General features: G+C 41.2%; 1 protein-coding gene across 1 annotated transcript; it reads right to left on the bottom strand.

The window, feature by feature from the left end:
• Window positions 1-14,489, bottom strand: LOC118497705 (zinc finger protein 227-like). Its single transcript, XM_036012991.1, is given in 8 exon segments — window positions 1-373; window positions 376-458; window positions 460-2,572; window positions 6,733-6,807; window positions 8,168-8,294; window positions 11,107-11,171; window positions 13,375-13,536; window positions 13,816-14,489. Coding segments are annotated over 6 exon segments (2,577 nt in total). The 5' UTR covers window positions 11,170-11,171; window positions 13,375-13,536; window positions 13,816-14,489; the 3' UTR covers window positions 1-257.
• Between the last annotated feature and the right edge of the window lie 11,191 nt (window positions 14,490-25,680).

The raw sequence follows: 25,680 nt of genomic DNA, 5'->3' as shown, positions 1-25,680 counted from the left end.
TTATGAGTTCTTGGGTACAGGAAATTTTTAGTTACTTTATTTCATTCATTTTTCATAGCTTTTCAGCTTTAGTAAAAATAATGGTCACTGTAAATACATATAAAATAGAAGTTAATGGGAAAATAATCTAAAACCTTCCCTAACACCACTGCCCCCAAACCAGGTATTATATGGTAGATATCCTTTTTACACATTCTTTTTTTTGGATGTTTTCACTATAAAAGGTCATTTATATCAATTGGATCTTACCAAGAGTGTTACATCATGTTTCTCCCTTGAACATGAATCCTATTCCTGTTACTCTGGTTCTGGTCATCATTTTCATGGATGTTAGATTCTATCTGAAGAAACTCCTTTCCACTCTCAATACTTCATAGTATTTATCACCAGCATGGACTCCAAGAACTAGAAGCTGTATGACTTCGCTGAAGCCATTAATGCATTTCTCATTCTTAAAGATTCTTACCAGTGTGGACTTTCTGATGACATGTAAGGCGAGAACGGTGACTGAAGTCCTTACCACATTCATTACAGTTGTACGGTTTTTCCCCAGTGTGAACTCTTTGATGGGCCTGAAGACCTGAGCTCTGACTGAAGCCCTTCCCACACTCCTCACATTTAAACAGTTTCTCTCTAATGTGAATACTCAGATGGACTCTAAGATTTGAGGGGAGACTAAAGGCCTTACCACACTCCTCACACTTATGGGGTTTCTCTCCTGTATGAACCCTCTGATGATGGCGAAGATTCAAGCTCCTACCAAAGCCTTTCCCACATTCCTCACACTTGTAAGGTTTTTCTCCAGTGTGGCCTCTCTGATGGTATATAAACTGTGAACTGTACCTAAAGCCCTTTCCACAGACATCACATTTGTATGGCTTCTCCCCAGTGTGGACTCTCTGATGGGACTGAAGACCAGAGGACTGACTAAAGCCCTTACCACACACACCACATCTGTACGGTTTCTCTCCAGTGTGGACTCTCTGATGAACCCGGAAGTCTATGGCCTGACTGAAGCTCTTATCACACTCCTCACATTTATAGGGCTTCTCTCCTGAGTGGACTCTCTGATGAGCGTGAAGATTTGATCTCCAACTGAAGCCCTTTCCACACTCCTCACATTTGTATGGTTTTTCTCCAGTGTGAATAACTTGGTGCAGTTTAAGATTGGAACTGTAACTGAAGTCCTTACCACACACATCACATTTGTAGGGTTTCTCTCCAGTGTGGACTCTCTGGTGGGTCTGAAGCTTTGAAGACTGACTGAAGCCCTTCCCACATATTTCACATGTGAATCGTTTCTCCCCAGTGTGGACATTCTGATGAACTTGAAGGTTCGAAGCCTGACTGAAGCCCTTCCCACACTCCTTACATTTGTAGGGTTTCTCTCCCGTGTGAACTCGGAAATGTATATGAAGATCTGTATTACGAGTGAAGCCTTTTCCACACGTCTCACATTTGTACGGTTTCTCTCCAGTGTGGACCCTCCGATGGCATATCAGTGGTGAGTTGTGACTAAAGCCCTTACCACAGACATCACATTTGTAAGGTTTCTCCCCAGTGTGGACCCTCTGATGGATGTGATAATGGGCAGCCTGAGTAAAGCCCTTCCCACACTCCTCACATGTATAGGGTTTCTCACCCCTGTGGACCCTCTGATGAACACGAAGATTAACACTCCAACCGAAGCCCTTACCACACTCTTCACATTTGTACGGCTTTTCTTCACTGTGCACTCTCTGATGGCATTGAAAGTTTGAACTCTGACTAAAGCATTTACCACACTCCTCACATTTATAAGGTTTCTCTCCAGTATGAGTTCTGTAATGAATGGCGAGACCTGTGCTGCTACTGAATCCCTTGCCACAGCTGTCGCACCGGTGGGCCTTCTCTCCTGCATGATTGGGATGAGAATGGAAAGAGCCCTCATGGAAGCAATGTCGGGAGTCATGACATTTAGCAGTTTCCTCTCCTGGGTGATTCCTCTGATGAGTCTGCAGAGAGGAGTTCTGACGGGAACACTTCCCTCCTGGGCGGACATTCTGGTGACTTGAAAGCACTGAGCTGTAACGGAAGCCCTTTCTGCACTCACTACACGGACGGAGTTCCTCTCTGCAGGGTAAATGCTGAGTGAAATTGTCACTCGCACTTTTCCCACAGTCATTAGGTTTGTGGGGTTTCTGTTCTGTGTCAATTTTAATATGATCACTAAGTGGTGATTTCTTCATGGAGGCTTCACAGACATGCAGGTTATTTTCCCCATGAATTTGCTTATCTCTGCTCTGACTCTGTGACTCACTCAGGTATATATTCCCACAAGAATGCTTGAAATCGAAAAACTCTTGATTTTCAATGTAACAGGAGCTATCTCCTTTACACTTCACTATATCATTCTCACTTCCAGGAACCCAATCAGAATCACCTTGTAGCAACCAGGAACTCCCCCTGTGAAGACACCTGGTCAAATCACTTGTGACCTGTTTCCAGATTTGCCAGCAGGATAGCTCTTCATGTGAAAGGTACTTTAATGCAACTTTTCGAAGAGGCTCCACCTCATTTTGATTCTTGCTGCCTGTAAGAAAAAGCAGACAAGCAAGATGCTTTGTTCAGAAATGTCAGGATTTCACACTTACGATAAGGCCTTAGTAAACCAAGGGAAGGGTCATATCTATACAACATCATTTATCCTGTTCTTGTATTTTCATGCAAGTAGAAGCCAAGAATAGAATGATCAGGCCCTTACACTAGGAGTAAAGGTGACCCATTCAGAGCCATGAATCTAATATTTAACACAAAAGCTGAAGTCTGCAATGAGGGGGCTGCAGGGCAACAAGGACAATCACCATTCCACCTTGTCCACACTATTCTTGTGACCAGTTAGATTCTACCTCATTAGGTTACGAAAGCTCAGACTGTAAGCATAAAATGGGATTTTAGGTCCTGGAAGGAATGATCTCCCAAGAGTAAATTTGGAAAATGGTTGGAATAATATTGATTGTTCTTAACCTGGACAAATAAATCAAGGTTCTGTAAAAAGAAGCACAAAAGGGAAAACTCATCTTTCACGACTGAGGGAGAATTCGGGAGAAGGAATGGAGCACAGTGCAGTCTCTCAGAGGCTACCCTGAAGAAGTAGGGAGAGTTCTATTCCGCTTGAACAGCTCTCTCCCTGAACGCCATGAACCTTACTTTCCTCATTCCCTTCAGGTCTCTACTCACATGTCACTCAATTGGGTGAGGCTTCCTCATCACCCAATATAAAGGAATTCCTCCCCACCCCAGACACTTTTGATTGTTCCCATTTGCCTTTCCTGCTTTATTTTGCCCCACAGCACTTACTTATTACATCTGATTTATTACATGCTTCCTAAGTTTTTCTTGCCTTCTTAGACCCACTCAAAAGTAAGGCACCAGGAAAATATGCAGTTTCCTTCACTGCTTTATTCCCACTGCAACAGAATTTCTCAAATTGCTGGGACATATTAGTGAACTCTGAAACCAATCCCACTTGATTGTGACAAAAAGTAAAAAAAAAAAAAAGAAATAGAATAAAACCTTGAGAAGTGTATCACAAGCAGAAAGGGTACGACTACCTGAAATACTTGTTTCGGTTGTAGACATACATGTAAATATGTACAAACATTATGCTAAGTCAAGATATAGAATATTTCTTATTGAAGGTTTGACTGAAATTACATGGAAGCCATTGGCTTCAAGTGTTTTGGTGGGTGGGCAAGAGAAGTAGTAAGTCCTTAAAAATTAATTTACTTAAATGGAAAATTAGAGTTTAATAACACAAGCTGAAAATCTCAACAGGTATATACACAGCTCTGGGTATGGTAGGCTGACTGAATGGCCCTTCCTAATTGGACCATCTCTAAAGATGTCCACATGCTAATCCCTAGAACCTGGGAGTGTGTTAATATTCTTGGCAACAAGCTCTTGCTTTAAATTAAGGCTCTTGCAATAGGGAGGTTATCTTGAATTTACTAAATAGGCCAAAAAGTAATCACAAGCGTCCTCATAAGAGGCAGGCAGGAGGATCTCTCCTAGACCACACCCTACGCATCTGTCCCTTTGTGGGTTCCGATGTATGTCCTTTTTGCTGTAACAAAATTTGTAAGTATAGCACTTTCCTGAGTTCTGTTGTTCTAGCGAATTGTCACAGAATTTGTAGTCAGTTGCTCACAAGTGAGGGTGCCCCTGGAAGCCCCAGCTGGTGTCTGAAGTCTCGTGGAGGGCTGTGCCCTTGGCCCGTGGTGTCAGGGCTAACTTCTATGTTTGCTTCCAGAGCTCACTCCAGGTAAAAGGCTTCTCACATTGCCTGTGATATCTATCAGCTACTTAATACCACTAGGCTCCGAGTTGCACTGGTAAATTTATTTGAAATTTAATCATTTTCTTTCCTAATCAGGATTCTCCACAGGTATGTGAATGCCTTTTGACAAAAAAAACAAAAACAAAACAAAAAAAAAAAAACCACTTTGAAACTATAAACTGCCACATACAGGTTTTATGATTGTTCAAGTAGAAGAGAGAGGGTAGGGTGGCTAGATGGGCAGCTGGCTGTATGGAAGAGGCTGTTTGCCCTCGAAAGTGGCCGACTGAAATTGTTACATAAGAAAGGATGAATTATAAGGCCTGCCTATCAGCATTGATAATTTTGAAAATTTAGGCATACATTCTGACAACTGTGAACAGCTTTTGTCTTCTAAGGTGGCGATTTTCAACAAATCTCATGATACACATAATTACTTTAAAATTCTTCAGCACGCCAAAACAAATGTTATCTTTTTGCCAATCTGACAAAAAACATAGGTGTACTTTTGATTCACACCAGACAGCCATTATTGTGTTGGATGTTGTCATTTTTTCCTTTGACAACCTAAGGGAAAAGAGGTCAGTGCTTCTGAGTAAACAGTCAGGTATTACGTTTTAAAAATTCTTGCAGCACACCAGTTGAAAATCACTGTTCTAAGGTTAACAGCTATTAATCTTTATGTCTTTAAAGATGTCTAAGAAATTAGAATTATGTTAGATTCACTGGAAAAAAGTTCCAAAATAATCCATTCATCACACTAGTGTGCTCTGAACCTGTGGGATATTTTGGGCTAGCACAATATTTGTACATGGAGATGGCTGCAAAATCCCAAAACATGCTGATGTCGAATTGAAGAGTTCAAAAAACCCTTTGAGAAAAAGTGACCAAAAATGCTACCAGATTTGTTAAAAGAGAGACTTGGTCTATTATGCAAAACTGAAGAGAGATCGTCATACTTAGGATCCTCGTTCCTACGATTCAGTTCCTACGTGAAAATGAGACCCGGTCAAGTGCAGCACCTGTCACTGCTGAGTGCGGGAAACTCGAGGCAACATGTAGACAGAAAAGTGGAAACAGACAAAAGAAGACCCGTGGTGGCTGTCAACCGCTCGCAGCATTCAGGGCCTGGGTTACCATGTTTGCAGACAAGCCTCTCTGTTTTGTTTTTCAGCCAAGGGATACATTCCCTAGGAATTTGTAATTTTTAAATGGGCAGAACTGACAAATATGCAAATTAAAGAGAAAGGAACAAAGGGAAGAGAAAGGAAGTAAAAAAATGAAGTGAAAAGTGAAGAAGTGAGAGGGCAGGTGGAAAAGTGACAGGCTGGCTGGGGACATGGATGAGGCCTTCCTCACAGACGGGAAGTTGAAGCTGTGAGGAGAGCATCCTCACTTCTACCGATAAGAACAGAAATTATTTTAAAAAATGTATTCATTCAACAATTATGTACTGAACACCTACTATGCAGAAGGCCTACTGGAGGCTTTGAGTAGACACAATAAGTAAAACTCCACCCATTCCTACTTTCATGAGAAGATAGATGATGAACAAGTAAATGAAAATACGCTTCTAGGTCAGCAGGGAATCAGTGCTTAGACAGAAAATAGGGCAGGGTATGGAGAATGGAGAGATGGTATTTTAAACAGGGCAGACACAGACAGCCTATCTGATGAGATAAAATTTGAGCAAAGGCCCGAATAAAGAAGTGGATGGAGGACTTTATACTGAGGCAGAGGAAAGCTAGGCTAAGTCCTTGCCTTGGCTGGTGTGGCTCAGTGGATTGAGCACCAGCCTGCAAACCAAAGCTGGTTCGATTCCCATTCAGGGCATGGGCCTGGGTTGTGGGCCAGGTCACCAGTGGGGTGTGTGCGAGACGCAACCACACATTGATGCTTCTCTCCCTCTTTCGCCCTCCCTTCCCCTCTCTCTAAAAATACACAAATTTTAAAATCTTAAAAAAAGAAAAAGACTCATGATTATTAAAAAAAAAAAAAAAAAAAAAAAAAGAAAGCAAGCAAGCTAGGCAAAGCCCCGGAAACAGAAGAGGACACTCAAAGCGGGCCAGGATGGCAGGAATGGTTGAGCCAGCAGGAAAGGAGAGGCAATTAAATAGGAAGTTGGTGAGGAGGCCAGATCAGGCAGGGTCTGGCCATCCTGTAAGGACTCAGAGTGAAATGGGAAGTCTTTGCAGGGCTGTGAGCCAAGGAGTGGCACATTCTCACTTGCTTTCCATAGAATCCGTCTATAGGGGCTAGATTATGGGGGCGCAAGACAGCAAAGCATCGAGGACTGTGTGGAGGCTGTCACAGCCCATGCAGGAGATGACAACCCAGGGGTAGGAGTGGTAATAATCACGGACGTGTTGAACAGCATTCTCTGGAACTGGAAAAAACAGCCACATGGTTCTCACCAGAAGCCCCATTTCTTTGGGTTTCCCTTTCCATCATCCAGAGTTTTTCTTCTGCCTCCAACTGGGTTGCCATACCTGGTTTGAAGGAAAAGATGTCCTATGAAAAGGCAGATATCTATATATATATCTATCTATCTATAGATATAGATATCATTCATATATATATATATATTTTTTTTTTTTCCATTTATATATATGATCTAAAGCAGGGGTGTCAGACTCATTTTCACCACGGGCCACATCAGCCTCGTAGTGAACATTCATATATATATATATGAATGATGTGCACAAAGCTGAAACATATTTATTCAAATTCCATAGTCCTTGGAACCTGCAAAGTGGAATTTTAAGAACTTTTAGATCACAGGTGGCAAACGCAGGAACCACAGGCTGAATCCGGCCCTCCACCTTGTTTTATCCAGCCCGGCACCTTGTTTCTACCTGGCGGCAGTGCCGAGCTCCTTGCCCCAGTTAAGAAGTAGTTACATTTATACTAAATGTAAAATTAGTCCTAAAATTACATGTGGTCCTTTGAAGGCAACTGCGTGGCTGATGTGGCCCATGGTGAAAATGAGTTTGACACCCCGGCTTTAGATCATGAGCTGAAAAAGAAATAAATTTAGATCATGACCTAGTTCATGTCTACACTTAGGTAAAATGAGGTTTGACCAATGCCTGTTTTCACCGAGTTTCCCATGCTCTCACACCACTCACTGCAAATGGTCACAGTTTGGGCTGCAATGTGAGCAGGAAGGTCTCAATAAGGAACGCTGAGAGAATAAAATAGAATATGGATAGAATCTATTTCATGGGGAAAAGGTAATGTCAGTATGGGGGCGGGGGGCAAAAGCAGGCTTGCAGCTGTTCGTATGGAAAGACATGCAGGCTACGATTATTACAATAGCGTTATTCACTCAAAAGAAATGTCACCCAAAACTTGTAAGCCTACCTTTGCCCACCCCTATATAATGTCCTAGGTTGATTCCATGACCCATCAATGGGGCACAAACATAATTTGAAAGACAATGTATAGAAGCTAAGCTGCCCATTTCTAATTCACTTAAAATGGGCTTCCTCAAGCAAGCATTGCTGACATTTTGGGCCACGGTGGGGCTTGTCCTGTGCACTGGAGGAGGTTTAGCAGCATCACCAGCCCTACTGGCTAGTAGCACCCCTCCCCCAGTTCTGACAATCAAACTGTCTGCAGACATTGACAAACGTCCTGGCGGGGGGTGGGGCACAGTGGCAAAGTCACTCCTGGACAGAATTTTCTCCAAAAGAAAGACTGGAAAAGCCTTTGCCTATAGTCCCAGGGGTTATGAACACTGTCTTCAAGGTCAGGGAACTATTTCAAAAGGTACAACACTGCGAACAACTAAGGACCAGAGATTCTCAAAGGGGCTGAGGTTCAGTATCAGAGGGCACCAGTCCTCACTCAGTGAGACCAGGTTCCGGAAGTTCTCCAGCATCACGTCTCGGTACAGCTTCCTCTGGGACAGGTCCAGCAGCCCCAGCTCCTCCTCGGTGAAGACCACAGCCACGTCCATGAATGTCACCGCTGCCTACAACACCAAACACAGGCAACCTCAATCTTGCAACAAAGGTCCACTGGAAGAAGGGTTACCATCAAGAAGTTAAAACAAGATTACTAAAAAATTGTCACATCCTGGCAGGTGTAATATGTCACTGTAGCTTTAATTTTGCATTTCTCTGATGATTACTGATGTTGCACATTTTTTCTTATGTCTACTGGCCATCCGTGCATCCTCTTTGGAAACGTGTCTATTCAATCCATTGGCCCATTTATTAATTACATTGTTTGTCTTCCTGGTGTACAAGTTTTTATTTTTTTTAAAGATTTTATTCATTTATTTATTTTAGAGAGAGGGGAAGAAAGGGAGAAAGAGCAGGATAGAAACATCCATTGGTTGACTCTTGCAACCCCTACTGGGGACCTGGCCTGCAACCCAGACATGTGCCCTCACTGGGAATTGAACCAGCAACCTTTTGGATCACAGGCCAGCGCTCAATCCACTGAGCCACACCAGCCAGGGCAAGTTATATAATTTCTTTATATGTTTTGGAGATTAACCCCTTATCAGATGTATCATTGGCAAATATGTTTTCCCATACAGTGGATTCCCTTTTGCTGTGCAGAAGCTTTTTAGTTTGATGTAGTTCCATTTGTCACATTTGCCAGATTGGATACCATCAATAAATCAACAAACAACAAGTGCTGATGAAGATGTGGAAAAAAGGGAACCCTCATGCACTGTTGGTGGGAATGCAGATCAGGGCAGCCACTGTGGAGAACAGTATGGTGTTTCCTCAAAAAATTAAAAAAGAAACTGCCTTTTCACCCAGTGATCACACTTCTGGGAATATATCCTAAGAATCCTGATAAATATGTACCCCTATGTTCATAGCAGCATTATTTACAATAGCCAAGATCTGGAAACAGCCCAGCTGCCCATCAGTGGATGAGTGGATAAAAAAGCTGTGGTACATTTACTCAATGGAATACTACACAGCTATAAGAAAGGAACTCCTTCCTTTTGCAACGGCATGGATGAACCTGGAGAGTATTATGCTAAGTGAAATAAGCTAATCAGAGAAAGACAAATATTATATGATCTCACTTATATGTGGAATGTAATGAACAAAATATACTGATGAACAAAACAGAAACAGAGGCATGGGCACATGGAACAGATTGACAGATCTCATAGGGGAGGATGCTGGGGTTGGGGAGGATTGGGAAAAAAGGTGAAGAGATCAGCCAAAGAACATACATGCATAACTCACAGACACAGACAACAGTATGGTGAAGGCAGGGTTGGAGGAAGGAGGGGCTGGGTGGAGGCAACCAAAGTGGGAGGAAATGGGGGACATGAGTACTAGTGTTGGCAATTTTAAAAATGTTAAAAAAAAAAACTTGTTAGCACACATAGAGGGACTTCTGGCCCCAGTTGTCCCTCTCTCATTATCTCCTCCCTGCCTCTCCACAAAGCTTGCGCTCAATCACTGTCTTTAACATCTGCAAAGTTCACAGGCCTTCACAACCTTCCAGGACAGAACTATAGCTTTTCCTCTGTGTTTTCAAGGCACACGCCATATGCACCTACTGTAGCATTCACAGTTGGTGAAGGCACAGGCTGAGTTCAAATGCAAGGTTTTAATGTTGGGCAAATTCCCTAACCTCTAACAATCTCTGCTTCCTTTCTCCAACAGTGGTATCTAAATTGCAGGATATTTGAAAGGATTGGATGAGTGAATATATGTAAAGTGGTTAAAATGGTGCCTGGCACATAACAAATGCTCAATAAATATGAACAGCTCATATCATTATAACCTCTTTCATTACATTTTATGACTTCATAGTATTCCTATGAACTGATGATTTATCTTTAATCAATACAAACACATAATTAATTATGGATTTTTACTTGTAATCAAAGCTGCAAAGATCTTTTTACAGAGATCTTTGCTAAGAAGTAGCCAATCTGGAAGGCAGAATGGTGGATTTCCCTCTCAAAAGGTTTGCCCAAGTCACCTTTCATGTGAGGGTACAAATATCACTGACTCTCTAGACTCTGGCCAAACAGGACATAATGCCTCTTAAAAAAATCTTCAACAACCTAAGGGAAATAAAGTTTTTATTAACATTTGCGCAGTTATTAATGATCATTATTTTCTTCTTTAAATTTACTTTCTTTTTTTGTAACACTTCTATTCATTTCTTTTACTCATATTCAATCGGGTTTTTCTTTATCTTACTAATCTTAATAAAAATTGTCGATATAAGCCTTGGCTGGTGTGTCTCAGTGGACTGAGTGCTGGCCTGCAAACCAGAAGGTTACCAGTTTGATTCCTAGTCAGGGCACATGCCTGGGTTGCAGGCCAGGTCCCCAGGGGGGCGTGCAAGAGGCAACCACATGTTGATGTTTCTCTCCCTCTTTTTCCCTCCCTTCCCCTCTCTCTAAAAATAAGTAAGTGAGATCTTTTTAAAAATTGTCACTATTAAGCCTTTACTAATATATAAATATATCCCTTCAATGCTAACACTGCAAATGTATAGTTGTGCACGCATGTGACAAAGGGACATGGGAACTCGACGACAGCTAGTTTGTAAATAGAATAGTAATAATGGAAATTATTTGTGTCTATTTTACATTTCTATTATTTTTTTCAAAGATTTTGTGAAATAATAAAGAAGATAAAACAAAACAAACAAAACACACACGGTCTGGCATACCACATGCCCTCAAGATTTGCTGTTTTCCATTAACCTTTCCAAGGAAGAAAAAAAAGAAGTGCCTAATCTTTGAGAAATCAAATCACATCTTAGGAGACAAAGAGGAGAGACTTATTTACCTGAAACTTGGTCATTTTCTCCTGCTGCTCCTTCTGGGGAAGGTCAGAGTCCTGAGAAGGCATAACTGGGGAAGGATGAAGAAGCCGTGAGACACAGGCTAGAGCTGCTGTGAGCCCCTGTGGACCTGTGCAGAAACCACACAAGGGCACACCTACTTCCGGGCAGATGCAGCCACATACAGCTTGATAAGCAGGGCATGGCAGGGACTACAGCTACTAATGGGTTTGTCAGTCAGGGATGACCTACCTGCACGACCAAATGCAGTATTCCTACTATAAGGATTTCTGAATTTCTGATCCTGAGGACAGTAAGAAATGAGAGGCATTGTAACAACACACACACACACACACACACACACACACACACAAGTGGGCTCTGGAATGGGGCGCCTAGGTTTAAATCCCAGAAGTGATACCATCTGTTTAACAGTAGGGGCATTAACACATCAAAACAAAACAAAAGCAAAACCTCTCTGCCCCTCACTCCAATCATCTGTACAATGATAGGATAAGATTCATAAATCATACCCACCTCACACAGTTGTTCTAAGGACTAAATAAGTCAATGGAAAGTTCTAAGAACCAGGAACTGGTTCTTATACAGTTCTATAATGGTTCTATAATGCTAGCCTAGGAAAAGATACTGAACGCGTATTGCTTTTGCATCATCGTAAAGTAGAAAAACCCTAAGTAGAACCGTTATAAATTAGAGATTGCCTGCTTTGCAAATGTCAGTTTGCAAAACACAAACAAAAAAGACCTGGAAGGTCTAGACTTCATTTATTATTGCTCTCCTATGAAAGTCACCATTGATCTCTGAGAGCCCTAATTCTTAGTTAGTTTTTTCTTACCTAATAATTTTTTGCCCAGCTAATCACATTTTACTGATGGCTGGTATTTCTTTTCTAAAAAGTGTCATCTTGGGTCAATTTACTTCATGAAGCCAGAAAAGGCTTATTGGTAAAAAGCCTTTTATTCTATATGCATGGAGGTGAAGAAAAACATATAGCAAAGAGAAAGATATGAAACAAAATTCAAGAAACATGGAAGACAGACTGAGAGGCCCTAACATTTGTCTATTAGAAGTGTGAGAGGACAATGGAAAAAATGGCAGAGAGGTCTTATTTCAAGAGATAATTGTTGAGCCCATAAATAGAAATTCTAAATAGTATAAATAAAAGTAAATATACTCCTAAATAAATTAGAGTGAAGCTCAGGAATGAAAAAAACTAAATAAACAAATAAGCCTAAAAACAACAAAAATCCTTAAAGCTCCCACAAAGAAAATAGTTTACCTAATAGAAATGACAATTAGTCTGAAACAGGGGAACAGAACAGAATATAAGACAACTAAATAATGTGTCCAAAGTGAAGAAAATAACTGTTGGCCTTAAATTCTATGCTCAACTAAATGATTATTTAGATGAGGGACAAACAAGGATATTTTAGCCAAACATGCATGAAGAAAATTTATGACTAAATGAACTCTGAAAAAAAATTGTAAATGTGTTTGGTAGTATCTTTTTAGAAAATTTTCAAGAACCATTAGAAAAATGTAAAGGGTGGTTATAACAACACACACACACACACACACACACACGCATGCGCACACACACACGCACAACCTTCATATCTAGCCTAAAAAGGTGGTGGTGTGCCTTGGCTGGTGTGGCTCAGTGGATTGAGCACTGGCCTGTGAATAGAAAGGTCACTGGTTTGATTCCCACTCAGGGCCAGAGCCTGGGTTTCAGCCAGGGGGTGCGAGAGAAGCAACCACATGTTGATGTTTTTCTTCTCCTCTTTCTCCCTCCCTCCCCCTGCCTCTAAAAGTAAATAAATAAAATCTTCAAAAAACAAAAAGGTTGTGGTGGGTAGCCATTATCAAATATTAAATACACTTCCGTCTCCATATTTTTCAGAATGAAAATACAGTCTAATTAAATTCAGTGTTTGCTGAAAAGATTATCATTTTTAAAAATTTAAAAAATAACAAAGCCCATATAATTTCAAAACCAGTTGAGACCGAATAAAGGAAATAAACTGAAGACAAAAGAAAAAACTGTAAAGATAGTAAATTTAAAAGTAAATATGTATTTAAAATAGGTGTAGGTGGTAGCAATGCACATACATATTAAGAAGCAAATGAAGCATTCTCAGGTTTATTTAAAAAAGAATTTGAACTTTTTCCTAGTTGTAACTTACTGAGTGAAGGAAACCTGCTTACCTGAGAACAGAGACGCCAGACCAGGAAAGTACTTGAGTCTTTACTTGGAGCTATGTTGTGAGGGTCTTCGATGTCACTCCTTCCTTCCCTTGCAGAATTCAGGATGATAAGGAAAAGGATGCGGTGGGACAGTGTGATTACATCCGTCTCCCGAGCAAACTGCAGAGGACACCCCTAGGCACTAGCGCGGGGTGACTCAGAGCTTCCTTAAAAAGAGATGAAAACTCAGTCAAGTTCGGGAAGAACACGGTCTCCGGGAGGATGACTGAGGGGCTATGACCTGGCGCCAGCAGCCGCGACAACCTCTCTCCCTGCACTGGGGAGGGAATGAACTGTAGCTGTTACCAAGTGCCACCACGGTCCTAAGCTTTGGACACGTATTGTCTCTTTTAATTCTGATCACAACCCTCAGCAGTAGCTGCGGTCTCTCCCGCTATTTTTAAGGAGGAGGAAAGTAGAGAGCAGAGATAAACAACTCGCCATACATTTTACCGACGGAAGAAGGAGCAACACGCTTGGTAAGCGGGGAAGCAGGGCTTTCGCCCTCCTCCTCGCAGCCTCTGCCGACTGCCGCGACTCCTCCATCACAAGACAGCGAACTAGGCAGCAACTAGTCCCCACGCTCAGGCCGACAAGGCTTAGAGGGGTCTTTGGGGTGCAGGGCTGACTCACCTCCTGGACGGAAAGCATGGTGGTGACCCCCTCTTGGCAGGGCGGAATGCCTCAACTTACACAGCGCTGCGGAACTACACTTCCCAGAAGTCCTTCGTCTCCAGACGGAGTTGGGGAATACATTTCCCAGAACCCCAAGAAGAGGAAAACCCAAGTTCAAGCTGTTAGAACTATTAAAAATAAAAAATAAAAAATAAATCACCAGACTCTCGGAGTTCCCAGACTATAAGCGTACAACTTCCAGAAATCCCTTTAATGGTTACCCACCATTTTGCTGGCCTCAAGCAGTTCTCTGATGCCAGGAGACCTTAGTTTTTTCTCACTGACAAAAAGTGATAGCAGCCCTGGCTTGTATGTTTAGTTGATTAGACCTTTGTCCTAATACGCCAAAGTTGTGGGTATCATTCCTGCTCAGGGCATATGCAAAAATCAAGCAATGAGTGCATTAATAAGTGGAACAACAGATAGATGTTTCTCTCTTCCTCAACAAAAAGAAAGAAAAAAACTGGCTGGTTTGGCTGGGTAGATCAAGCACCGGCCTGCTAACCAAAGGGCGTCGGGGTTCGATTCCCAGTCAGGGCACATACCTGGATTGCGTGCCAGGTCCTCAGTACCCCTACTGGAGGAGAGGCAACCACACATTGATATTTCCCTCTCTTTCTCCCTCCCTTCACCTCTCTCTAAAATTAAATAAATAAAATGTTTTTAAAAAGAAAGAAAGAAAAAAACAATAGTAAATATTTAAGGAGTCTGTCTTTTATGAAACAGATCATGTGATCCTTTTACTGGTAGATTTATACTCACCACTACCAGAAGAAGGAAAAAATGACAGTCTCTATTTTGCAGTTTTAAACACTTTTTAGATATAAAAAGAATGAAAGACAAAAAAATGCAATGGAGGCAGAATACATTATACATTCCTACTTTTCTCAATAGCACAGTCAAATAATTCAGCACAATTTGCCTGTTGAAGACAACTAGACACACCTTAAGTGAAAAGGCAAACTTCATCATAGACTTGTATGATCACCTTTTCAAAGCAATAGGGACCATTGAAATGACTCCTCCAGGAATTTACAGATTTGAAAGATGAACACATCATTGTTAACTAGATCTTTAAGCATGGTCACTGTATAGAGTACTATATCCACCACAATATCTATTTGCATTTCTCATTTACTGAACATACATTCCTTATTTTGTTATACACAAGTACCTTCTATGGAGCACATAGTGTGTGCCAGACACTATTCCAAGTTCTTTAGACACTTCATCTTAAAAACATTTTTTTTAGGTAAGTACTATTGTATTCTCTGTTTCACAGTGAGGAGCCAGAGGCAGAGAGAGGTGAAGTAATTTGCTGGTGTTACAAAACTAGACAGTGGTAGAGTCAGGGTTCAAAACCTGGCATTCGAGGACCAGAGCCTAAGTGCTACTCACTACATCTTGTTTAATCAACATAATGTGTAATTTCAATCATTTTTCCTTCTTGATGCCAGAAAAATATATCCTAACATGGTAACTCAATTATTTTCACCTACATGTCTATCCAGTCCCTTAAAGGAAGGTATGAATGCTTTAGTAAGTCACACAAACAGGAATCTTCCATATGCTGATTCTCTTCAAATCCACTTTCCACTCTACATGTCCAGGCATAGTGAGTCACTTGTGCTCTTACAAAAAGCCTCCTTGCCTCTGCTGTTCCTTCTGTCACCTCCTGCTGCTGTATTCACTTCTAGGTCATAGTCTTCAGCCAAAGCTTAAATATTACCTGCTCTGGGAAAACTTCTTGTGAGTTTTTGCCTCGCAGACTAATAAAAACAATGTGTAATTGTGGGGGAACTCCATCTGCAGGGCCCTCTCAGCTGCCACATGATGAGAATAAGTACACCAAGACATGATCTGCTTGGGGAGGAAAGGTGGCTGATCTTTCAAAGAAGAAGGGCCAGGAGCCTCTTCCTCAATAGGCTTTCATTGGGTTCATTTGCATAGGAATACAGATAAAGCTCATTAATCATTGTCAGGAAGTAAGGATCAAACAATAGATAACAAAGAACTGTGAGGGCCTATTCTGAGTCAGGGTCAGATAGCTAAATAGCTGTAAAACTTTGAGGAACAAACTTACTTCTTGCTTGGACCCTTATCATTTAATTGAGAGCATTCTAAACAAAGCAGGTTTCACAGGATTTTACATATTCTTTCTTAGGCCTGATTGCCTGGGGAACCCACCCTTTTCAGCACAGGGCTGCACCACCCTCTGTCATTGTTTCAGGCTTAAGTCAGGCAGGGGAAGTAAGGCAGCCAAGAGATTAGGAGACTTCTTGCAGACAGAATGAGGACTCAGGCTGTGTCAAAGCCAAGGGGCGAGGGTCCATCACCCCCTTTTGCTGTAGTCCCCCAAGTTCTTCCCTGGGACCTCCCCATGATCATGCCTGTCTTAAGTTGTTCCCCTTTGGGGAATCTTCCCCTTCATTGGCTAACCAACCAAGCATTGGGGGCCAGTTATGGATGAAATATAAGGAGCAGAAGTGGCACTCCTGCCAGGGAGATAAGCTTTGTCTTTATGGTCTAAAGGTAGCTCACCCAGCCTTAGTCATGGGGGGTTACAGCTTCTGAAACCAGGCAGGGCGGTTCCCAACATGTAATAATCAAGACTGCACACATGGAACCAGGACCATAAAGCACTAAATTCTACCACTTATTCTTTGAGCTCCATCCCTTTTCACTTCATTTGTGAAATGAAGCTAAATAATAGGGTCAACATGAGGAACAAATGAACGAATACACACTAAACCACTGGAAACTCTACTTGATACATGAAGACCCTATAAAAAGTTACCAAATATTATCCTCAGATGATAAACACAGGACACATAAGTTAGGGATAGTTTGTTTCTAAATAAGTTTGCTTTAGGGCAGGGTGTCAAACTCATTTTCATCGGGAGCCACACCAGCCTCGTGATTGTCTTCCAAGGGCCAAATGTAATTTTAGGACTGTATAAATGCAACTACCCCTTAACTAGGGACAAGGAGCTCGGCACTGCCGCCGGGTAGAAACAAGGTGTTGGGCTGGATAAAACAAGGTGGAGGGCCAGATTCAGCCTGCAGGCCTTGTGTTTTCCACCTGTGCTTTCGAGCATCAAAATAATGATACATTCTGCAAACCACTAGAAGTATGGTAAAGGATTGCCAACATCTGTACTGTTCCCTTTTATGAATTTTAGGAATTCTGAATACAGTCTAACAAAGCTGCATTCCCTGTTTCAAGCTACTAGACTCACTCTCTAAACACTAGCCTCAATCTCTAAAGAAACTTCTTTCTCCATCTCCCACTCCATGCTAAGCACACTGTAAAGAATGGGAAGCCTGAGGAAGAAGCAGATCAGAAACCAAAATCTAGACAACTGTGCCAAGTCAAACTCCAAGTAAAGAAACTAAATCATCATTATTCCTCTCCACATCGAGATTTCTGTGTCCCTTACCTTTTTCACGTAACCACCATTCTTCTAGTTGCCAGGATTGAAAAACCTGGAATTAACATTTGCTTTCTCTATGTAAACATTTGTGCCAACACCTTTTAAATTCTACTGACTCAATGACTGGGATTTGATTTTGGTTTAAAAAATTACAGCTCCTGACCTGGCAGGGTTGCTCAGTCGGTTGGAGCGTCATCCTGTAACTGAAAGGTCGCAGGTTTGAGTTCTCCTCAGGGAACATGCCTAGGTTGTGGGTTCAGTGTATACAGTCCCTGGTCTGGGCACATATGGGAGGCAACTGATCAATGCTTCTCTCTAGCATTGATGTTTCTCTCTCCCTTCCTCTCTGCCTAAAAAGCAATGAAAAATATCCTCAGGTGAGGATAAAACATATATATATTACAGCTCCTTTGCTCCCGCTCCCCAAAAAAAGTATTTTGTGTGAGAAGGGGAATTGATGCAATAAGATGACAAAATGTTGACAAGGGTGGCACATGACTAATGGTTGAGGGTGCAGGTTTCATTGCACTGTTTTCACTATGATATGTTTGGGCATTTCCATAATAAAACATTAAGAAATACCACATACAATATAACACCTATGCACAAATGCATTGAAAATGTTAACAGTGCATATCTCAAATTTCTGAGATTATGAGTAATTTTGATTCTTTCCTTTTTTGTTGATTTATTTTTATTGATTTTATAGAGAGAGTAGAAGGGAGGGAGGGAGGGAGGGAGGGAGAGAGAAACGTTGATTTGTTGTTCCACTTATTTATGCATTTATTGCTGGATTCTTTTATATGCCCTGACCAGAGATCAAATCTGCAAATTTGGTGTATGGGGACAACACTCTGACTATCTGAGCTACCTGGCCGGGCCAATTCTTTCCTTTTGGAACTTCTGTATTTCCTAATCTCTCTACAATGGGCATGCACTCCTTTTACAGTGAAAACATAAACTATAAAGCCCTATATCACCTTCTAAACCTTATAGAAAAAGACTTCCTCAAGTCCTCCACACAACTATTTCTATGATTTTAAAAATGTACAGCATAGAAATTAAAAACACAGACTTGAAGCTCCAAATCCTTGGGTTTGAATGGCAGTTCTGCTGCTTCCTAGCTGTAAATCTTGAGCAAACAGAAACTCACCAAGGGTAAATGAAATTTTTTTTCCTTGTCTAAAGAATCCGTTTTCCTTCTTCTTTTCCTCATAGAGCATTTCCAAAAAGAAGTGCTTTTGGATTCTCTCTCTAGTCCTTTGATACATATGTAAATCTTGTTACAGACTAAGTAAACCTCTTCCCCAAGCCCAGAAGTGTTTTCAAAGGCCCCTTTGTTAACATCTGAGAAAAATAACAATCACTGTCCTTATCACTGTGGGAATTTAGCCAAGGTGCCTTTCTCTGAGCTATCAGGGAGATAAATTTTATTAATCCTTTGAATAAAGTCAGTGCAGTAACACTTGGTTCCCAAATAAATTTAAGATGAATTTGTCAAAGGATTTGCAGCAAATGGTGCAGTTCTCCTATAGGAAGACAAGATTTCATTAGTCTTGAAAATCTATTTACTTTTTGGTTAAAAGTAGAATGGTATAAAAGGTTTGTAACTACTTGCCTATATAAATAGGAAGAAATCTCTTTCTTTGTAATTTTTCTTTGAAAATTACCTACAATAATGTAATCTGGATATGCTTATCAGTAATAATGATAGGGGTTTAAGACTTGGGAAAATTTACCTTAAGGTAAATAGTCATAAACCTAGCAAGTAATGTGTATGTTAAGTTTTTGTTTCAGTAACTACGGATAAGGCCCATCCTGGCACCTGAGATTCAGCAGTTGACCTTGTGGGGCATTGGCTGGAGATTACCTCGTCTGGAGACATCTGTACCAGGAAGAAGCAAGAGACTACCCTTCCCCCTTGGAGGCAACTGTTGAAATTCAAAGGCTTTTGCTGACACCTTGTTTGCCCTTCCCCAAACCCCTTATAAAAGATCTGGCTGGGAAAGAAAGAGCAAGATGGTTTGTTAGGGTATGAACCCACCATCTTCTTGGATCGCCGGCCATCTGAATAAAGTGCCTATAAAAGATTCAATCACTGTCATTGCTTATTGGATTTGGTAGTGACAGGCAGCCTGAATGTCCGTGTCTTTTCCAGTTATAATAAGACAGCTTTGTTTTCTACATTGTGTAGAGAGGAGTTTCTGTGTTGGTCGGATGCTTTATTTCTTCAATACCACCTCTGTTTCTGCATCCGTTAAAAATAAACACTAATAAAGCCCCAGCCAAGTAGCTCAATTGGTTAGAGCATGGTGTCCATGTGCCAAAGTTGTGGGTTCCATTCCCCCCTCAGAGCATATACAAGAATCAACAATGACCCTGGCCAGGTACCTTCAGTTGGATGGAGGATTCACCATATACCAAAAGGTACACCCAAAGGTTGAGGGTTTGATTCCAGACCCTGTGCATATGGAAGGCAACATATCACTGTTTCTCTCTCTCTTCCCCTTCCTCTATCTAAATATATCGTGTGAATATTAAAAAAAAAAATCAACCAACCAATGCATAAATAAACAACGAATCGATGTTTCTCTCTCAAAATCAATAAATAAAAATTTAGAAAATCCCTAACAGCAGCACCTACCTCACAAGGCTGTTTCAGACATTTAATGAATTGACTTGTAGAAAATTATAAGGAGATATACTGATGACACTACCTTAGAGAACAGGAAAAAATGAGACCAAGAGAGATTGTCTTCCATAATGTTACTCTAGGAAGCCCGTTGAGGGGCGCCAGGAGACCTTCAAATCAGGCAACACCAATTCAGGCCTCCCTCGACCTAGGGAGCACCAGCCGTTCCAAACTAGCTGCTGCGCAGGACGTGGCTTCTCTTACTCTCCCTTAGGACGAGGGCCGGGGTCCCGCTGGCTCCCCGCTTAAGCTTGGGCAATCCCAGGCTTGGAGGAACCCCCGGGATCCAAGACTCATTTACTACAGGGAAAAATAAGGAGAAGCCTAGCGCTTCCACAGGTCAAGTGTCCCCTTCCGACCAGAGAGGGAGCCCTGAAACACTTCTCCGAATTCCCTAGTGCAGCTGGCCAGAGGCGGAAGTGCTGGTGGCTACACAGCCCCAGACTACACTTCCCAGAACCCCCGACAGAAAGGTGGCCAAAACTCCTGCCTCTGGAGCGGAAATACCTCCCAGCACTTTGAGTTTCTGAGCAGTAAATCCTAGAATGCCAGTGTGGATTTCCACCATGCTAAGACATTTTAGGGTGGTAGTGTCTGCTTGGTTAGCATTTACCTGTTCTGTTATTTTGAGCTGAATAACCACGTTCAGAGGCCTCTGAAGGGCGTCTGTGTCAGAAGGCATCCCGGTAAAACCCCAAATAGCTGTCCCATAGGAGTAAGAGTAAAAGAAAAATGGATTGTCTTGGTAGATAGAGGTTAAAGCCAAACTCTAAGTCCCTTGGTATCTTAGCCCTGGCCAGGTGGCTCACTTGGTTGGATCCTCATCTCACACATCAAAAACTGAGTGGGTTCAATTCCTGGTCAGGGCACATACCTGGGTTGCAACCGATTGATCTTTCTCTTTTTCTCTCTTTCCTTCTCCCTTCTCTCCCTTTAAAATGTATAAAAACATCATTGAGTCATGGCTGGTGTGACTCAGTGGATTGGGCACTGCCCTGCAAACTAAAGGGTCACCTGTTTGATTCCTAGTCAGGGCACATGCCTGGGTTGTGGGCCAGGTCCACAATTGGGAGCATGAGAGCATCAATCACACATTGATGTTTCTCTCTCTCTTTTTCTCCCTCCTGTCCCCTCTAAGAATAAATACATAAATCTTTGGAAAAAAATCCATTCCCAGTCAGGGTACATGCTTGGTTGCAGGCCATGACCCCCAGCAACCGCACATTGATGTTTCTCTCTCTATCTCCCTCCCTTCCCTCTCTAAAAATAAATAAATAAAATCTTTAAAAAAGTAGACATAAAAAAATCCTTGGGTAAGGGTTAAAAAAAATCTCTCAATACTTGAAAATGGATTATGTTGAATCATTTTTGTTAGTTATCTTCAAGCACCTAGCAGGAACAAATGAAAATCCTCTCTAGAGAAAGAACCCCATCTTCTTGGGCTTCAAATTATTTCTATAATTAAAAATATATTACTATTAGATGAAGTAGTCTTTGAAAAAAGCATTATAAGATATAAAGACATTCATCATGATTACTTTAAAATTATCAAGTATCAAGTATAATGTCCAAAATATAAAGCAAACTTTTAAAAGCAAAATGAACTAGGAGAAAAACATTCACAGAAAGAAAAATTTTAATACATACTTAGAAGGAAATGTAGAACCTTAAATGCATATCCTAAAACAGAATTTGAGCCACTTGCTCATGCTACTTACTTGCAACTTACATTTGGGCTGAATCTCATATGTATCACACTTGATGAAGTGCTTCGGGTACGTCCACACTTATGACTTGATTGCGTGGTAACTTTCTGGGCCTTGGCCAAGCCTGATAAAGACAGAAGCTGCTTTCACAGGACTAATGCCACCTGCAGAGAATGACATGCATTGCTCCAAAATTCTAAATAGCAGTGTTGTAAGCTTCCCTATCTGTTACACACAATTCATACATGATTAGATACGTATCAGAGGTCATAAAGTTATTTCTGTAAAGAGCCAGATGTTAAGTAACAGACTATATGATCTGTTACAACTACTCATCTCTGTCATTTTGCATGACAATAGTGGTCATGGCTATGTTTCATAAAATTTTATTTGTAAGCAATGACCAGATTTAACCCATGGACAGTAGTTTGCCAATCCTTGGACTAAATTGTGAAAAAAGATTGGGAGGTTGATGTAGCCTTGAGCTAGGGCCATAAAAGTGTGTTGATGGCCCTAGCAGGGTGATATTTACTAGTAACTATCAAGAAAAAAAGCACATGTTGGCTCAATGGCTGCTTATCAGGTGTCACCAGATGTGTTGATTTGCTCCAGCCATAAAACCACATCGGGAGCTGCAACTGGAATAAATTCCTAATTAAACTTATAATAGTCTCATGTCATTATCCAAGATTCAGCTGTCTTCTGCACAGGTCAAATGAGTGTACTGAATATGTGATAGAAAACAACTTTCAAGATACTGATAGTGGCATTAGTCTCTGTAACCCTTCCAGGAATATGGTATTGCTTTTGGTTTTCTATTTTGGTATATATGAGGCAAGTCTAGTGTTTACTAGTCCTTTCTTATCAAATATCCCTTGTTCCATTGGTCAGGGAACCAGTTGTTATTTCTATTGCAACTCTGCATTCTGGAACTTGGGAAATCACTCTATGATGGGTTCAGGGATTCGTTCAGACCACCACATATGGACCTAAGCAAAAACATTCATTCTTTGTCTTTTATAAGCTTTTCTACTAACTGGTGGACCACAGTGCCATTTTGGGGGGGTCCAGCAAATGTCAGCTCTAGCATCCAGTCAGACCTCAATATTCTAGTTATTCCCACTTATCCAATGCATACCCTCCATAAAATAAGGCTATAGGTCACTTTGAAGATATCTAGGATGATTTATGGCATGTAGTTTGGACAGTATAACAGGGTCCTTCCTCGGGGGGACCCAACCTGCTCCTTATTCAGTGTGCTCTGGAAATGGAAACTGACTCATATTATGGAGTTGGCAGAGGAGCCACAACTCATGTTGATTCAAGTCTGACTTAGGTTCACCAGGCCTATTAGTAGGCTAGCCCCAGGGACTGCACAATAAGCAAATGCAAAAATTTCTGTGAATCAAACCATTCTGATGATTCCTTTGTTTTACTGTTCATTGTGACAAACATAATTTATCTCTGCCAATGAAAGTCCTCCACTTGATCTCTGATGCCCCAAGATCCCATCGCCCTCACTGAATTCAGGGAGCCCCATCTGATGTCATAATTTCCTTCTCTCATTCCTGGCTTTTTGAGTTGAGTCACTACAGAGCTCTCCAAGATTGCCAATGCTCCCCTGCACCTTTGTATACTTTCTTCTACAACAGTGTTTCTCAAATGGGGATGACTCTGCTCCCTACCCCAGGGATATTTTGCAGTGTCTTGAGAAATTTCTGATTTTTACGACTTGGGGGAAACAGGATGTGCTACTGGCATCTAGTGGGTAGAGGTTAGAAATGCAGCCAAACATCCTAAATGCCCAGGACAGCCCCCAGCAATGAAAAATAGAACAAAATGTCCATAGTGTGAAGGTTGAGAAATTGTTCTACAACATAGAAAGTTCTGGCAGTTTGACTTTAGCATAAGCTAGCTTTAGGTACAGGTTTCAGTCATTAAGTAAGAAACAATCAAAGGCATTCCTAGGAACTCAAGCTAAACCTTAAGTCTGTTCAGTGCACCTGTATCAACACATACAGCCTAATCCAACATTACATTACTGCAGCCTGATTCAATATGCATAAGATCCACAACTATATTTCTCAGGTTTCTATTGATATCATTTTTAAATAATTATTTTGGCAGGTACAGTATCTCATCATGGTCACACTTCATACCTTTTGACCTCCCCACCTAGACCCCCTCCTGTGGCCAGCAAGGACTTGAATCTGAATAGATCTAGAAAAAATAGCGGGAGGGGGTTGGGGGGAGGAATTGTAAAGGTATACCTTGAGAACCTTAAGTCCTCTGCAAGGAAACTATCAGGAGAGATCATTACAAGGTCTTCAGGCAAGGGGGGACTAACTCAGAGGGGAGGAAGGCCTCTACTTTCAACGGCAAAGGCGGGCTTTGCTAAACTGAGGTCAAAGGCCTCAGCTTTGTTGGAATCTGGCCATATATTCCCATCTCAATTTTTCTGGGGTCTATTTCTGCCCATTGATACCCTATGATGTAGGAGAATCCGCACGGTTGTGAAGTCAGCCACTGAATGGATTTGCCTTTGAGTCCTTTAAAAAAAAATCTGATTATATAAAACAAGTCCCCCTAAATATTAGTATGTAGCCAAGCTCAAAGCTAAGATAGGAAAATCCTCAAGGCCAAAAATAGAGAACTTGGCCCATATTGTCAAGTGGCAGATGAAATTAAATTACCTACAAAGGTCAAGAAAACTGGATACACAGCTGGAGTTTAATCTTGGTGTGATGGTAAAGGTCAGAGCAGCCACACATTGGGAGTGAACAGTGAATACCCAACATTACAATAGAAAGAGCAGCTCTCTTTCCTTGGCTGTAAAATGTTTGTTACTAGTAACTATAATACTTAAGTCCTTGCTTTGACATTCTTGAAAAGAAAATTGTGTGATCTTATTGAAAGATTAACAAACTCAATTTTTCAGGCAATGTATACTGTCATAAGGATTGAATTTATACTATATAGAATCAATAGAACACTAGACAAAGTCCAAGATAATAGGACCCAATTTGAAGAGAGGCTGGGGGGCAGGGGAGCACAGGAGGTAATCACAACAGGACAATGTCAATTGAATCACAGTTACATATTCAAGTACTGGTTTTCTAATATTTGAACTTTGTCTCCCTTAGTTAATTTTATTAAGGCTACAATTAGATTTCCTGTTCAAAATACAAATTTTTATGGAATTTTGGAAGTCTAATAGCTTCCAAATATAAACTTTTCCCACTTAAATTTTTAAACATCTTACTTACTTATTTTTAGAGAGAGGAAGGGAGGAAAAAGGGAGAAAACTTCGACTGGTTATCTCTTGCATGCCCCCAGCTGGGGGACAGGCTTGCAACCTAGGCATGTGCTGACTGGGAATTGAACATGCAACCTGTTAGTTCACAAGCAGACGTCCAATCCACTGAGCCACACCAGCCAGGACCCCATTTATTAACAAATATTCAGCATCCATGAAGTACCTGAAGTAACACTACATAGATTCAGAAAAAAGATCTCTGCATTTATAAAGCTTACATTTTTAGGGGGTGTTAATTTTGGGTTTTCCGTCATACTTTTGTACAAGGTCTGATAAAAATCTTACCCGTCTTAAGGCCACTTTCCTGAGTAACATTTAATAAAAGTCAAAATTCTAACTGAAGCCCTTACTAAACCACTTACACAAGTTCTGTGCCTCCTGACTACTGGGATATATCAAAGTGTGGTTGAAACACTGCTTTAATGAAAAACAAAAAAGTTTCTTTTAAACTTGATTGGAAGAAGTCACACGACACTTGAGTTTTTAAA

This window comes from Phyllostomus discolor, chromosome 12, assembly GCF_004126475.2.
Source record: "Phyllostomus discolor isolate MPI-MPIP mPhyDis1 chromosome 12, mPhyDis1.pri.v3, whole genome shotgun sequence".
Classification (NCBI taxonomy): Eukaryota; Metazoa; Chordata; class Mammalia; order Chiroptera; family Phyllostomidae; genus Phyllostomus; species Phyllostomus discolor.
Note: the sequence above shows the minus strand (reverse complement) of the source record. Positions and strands in the feature narration are given on the sequence as shown.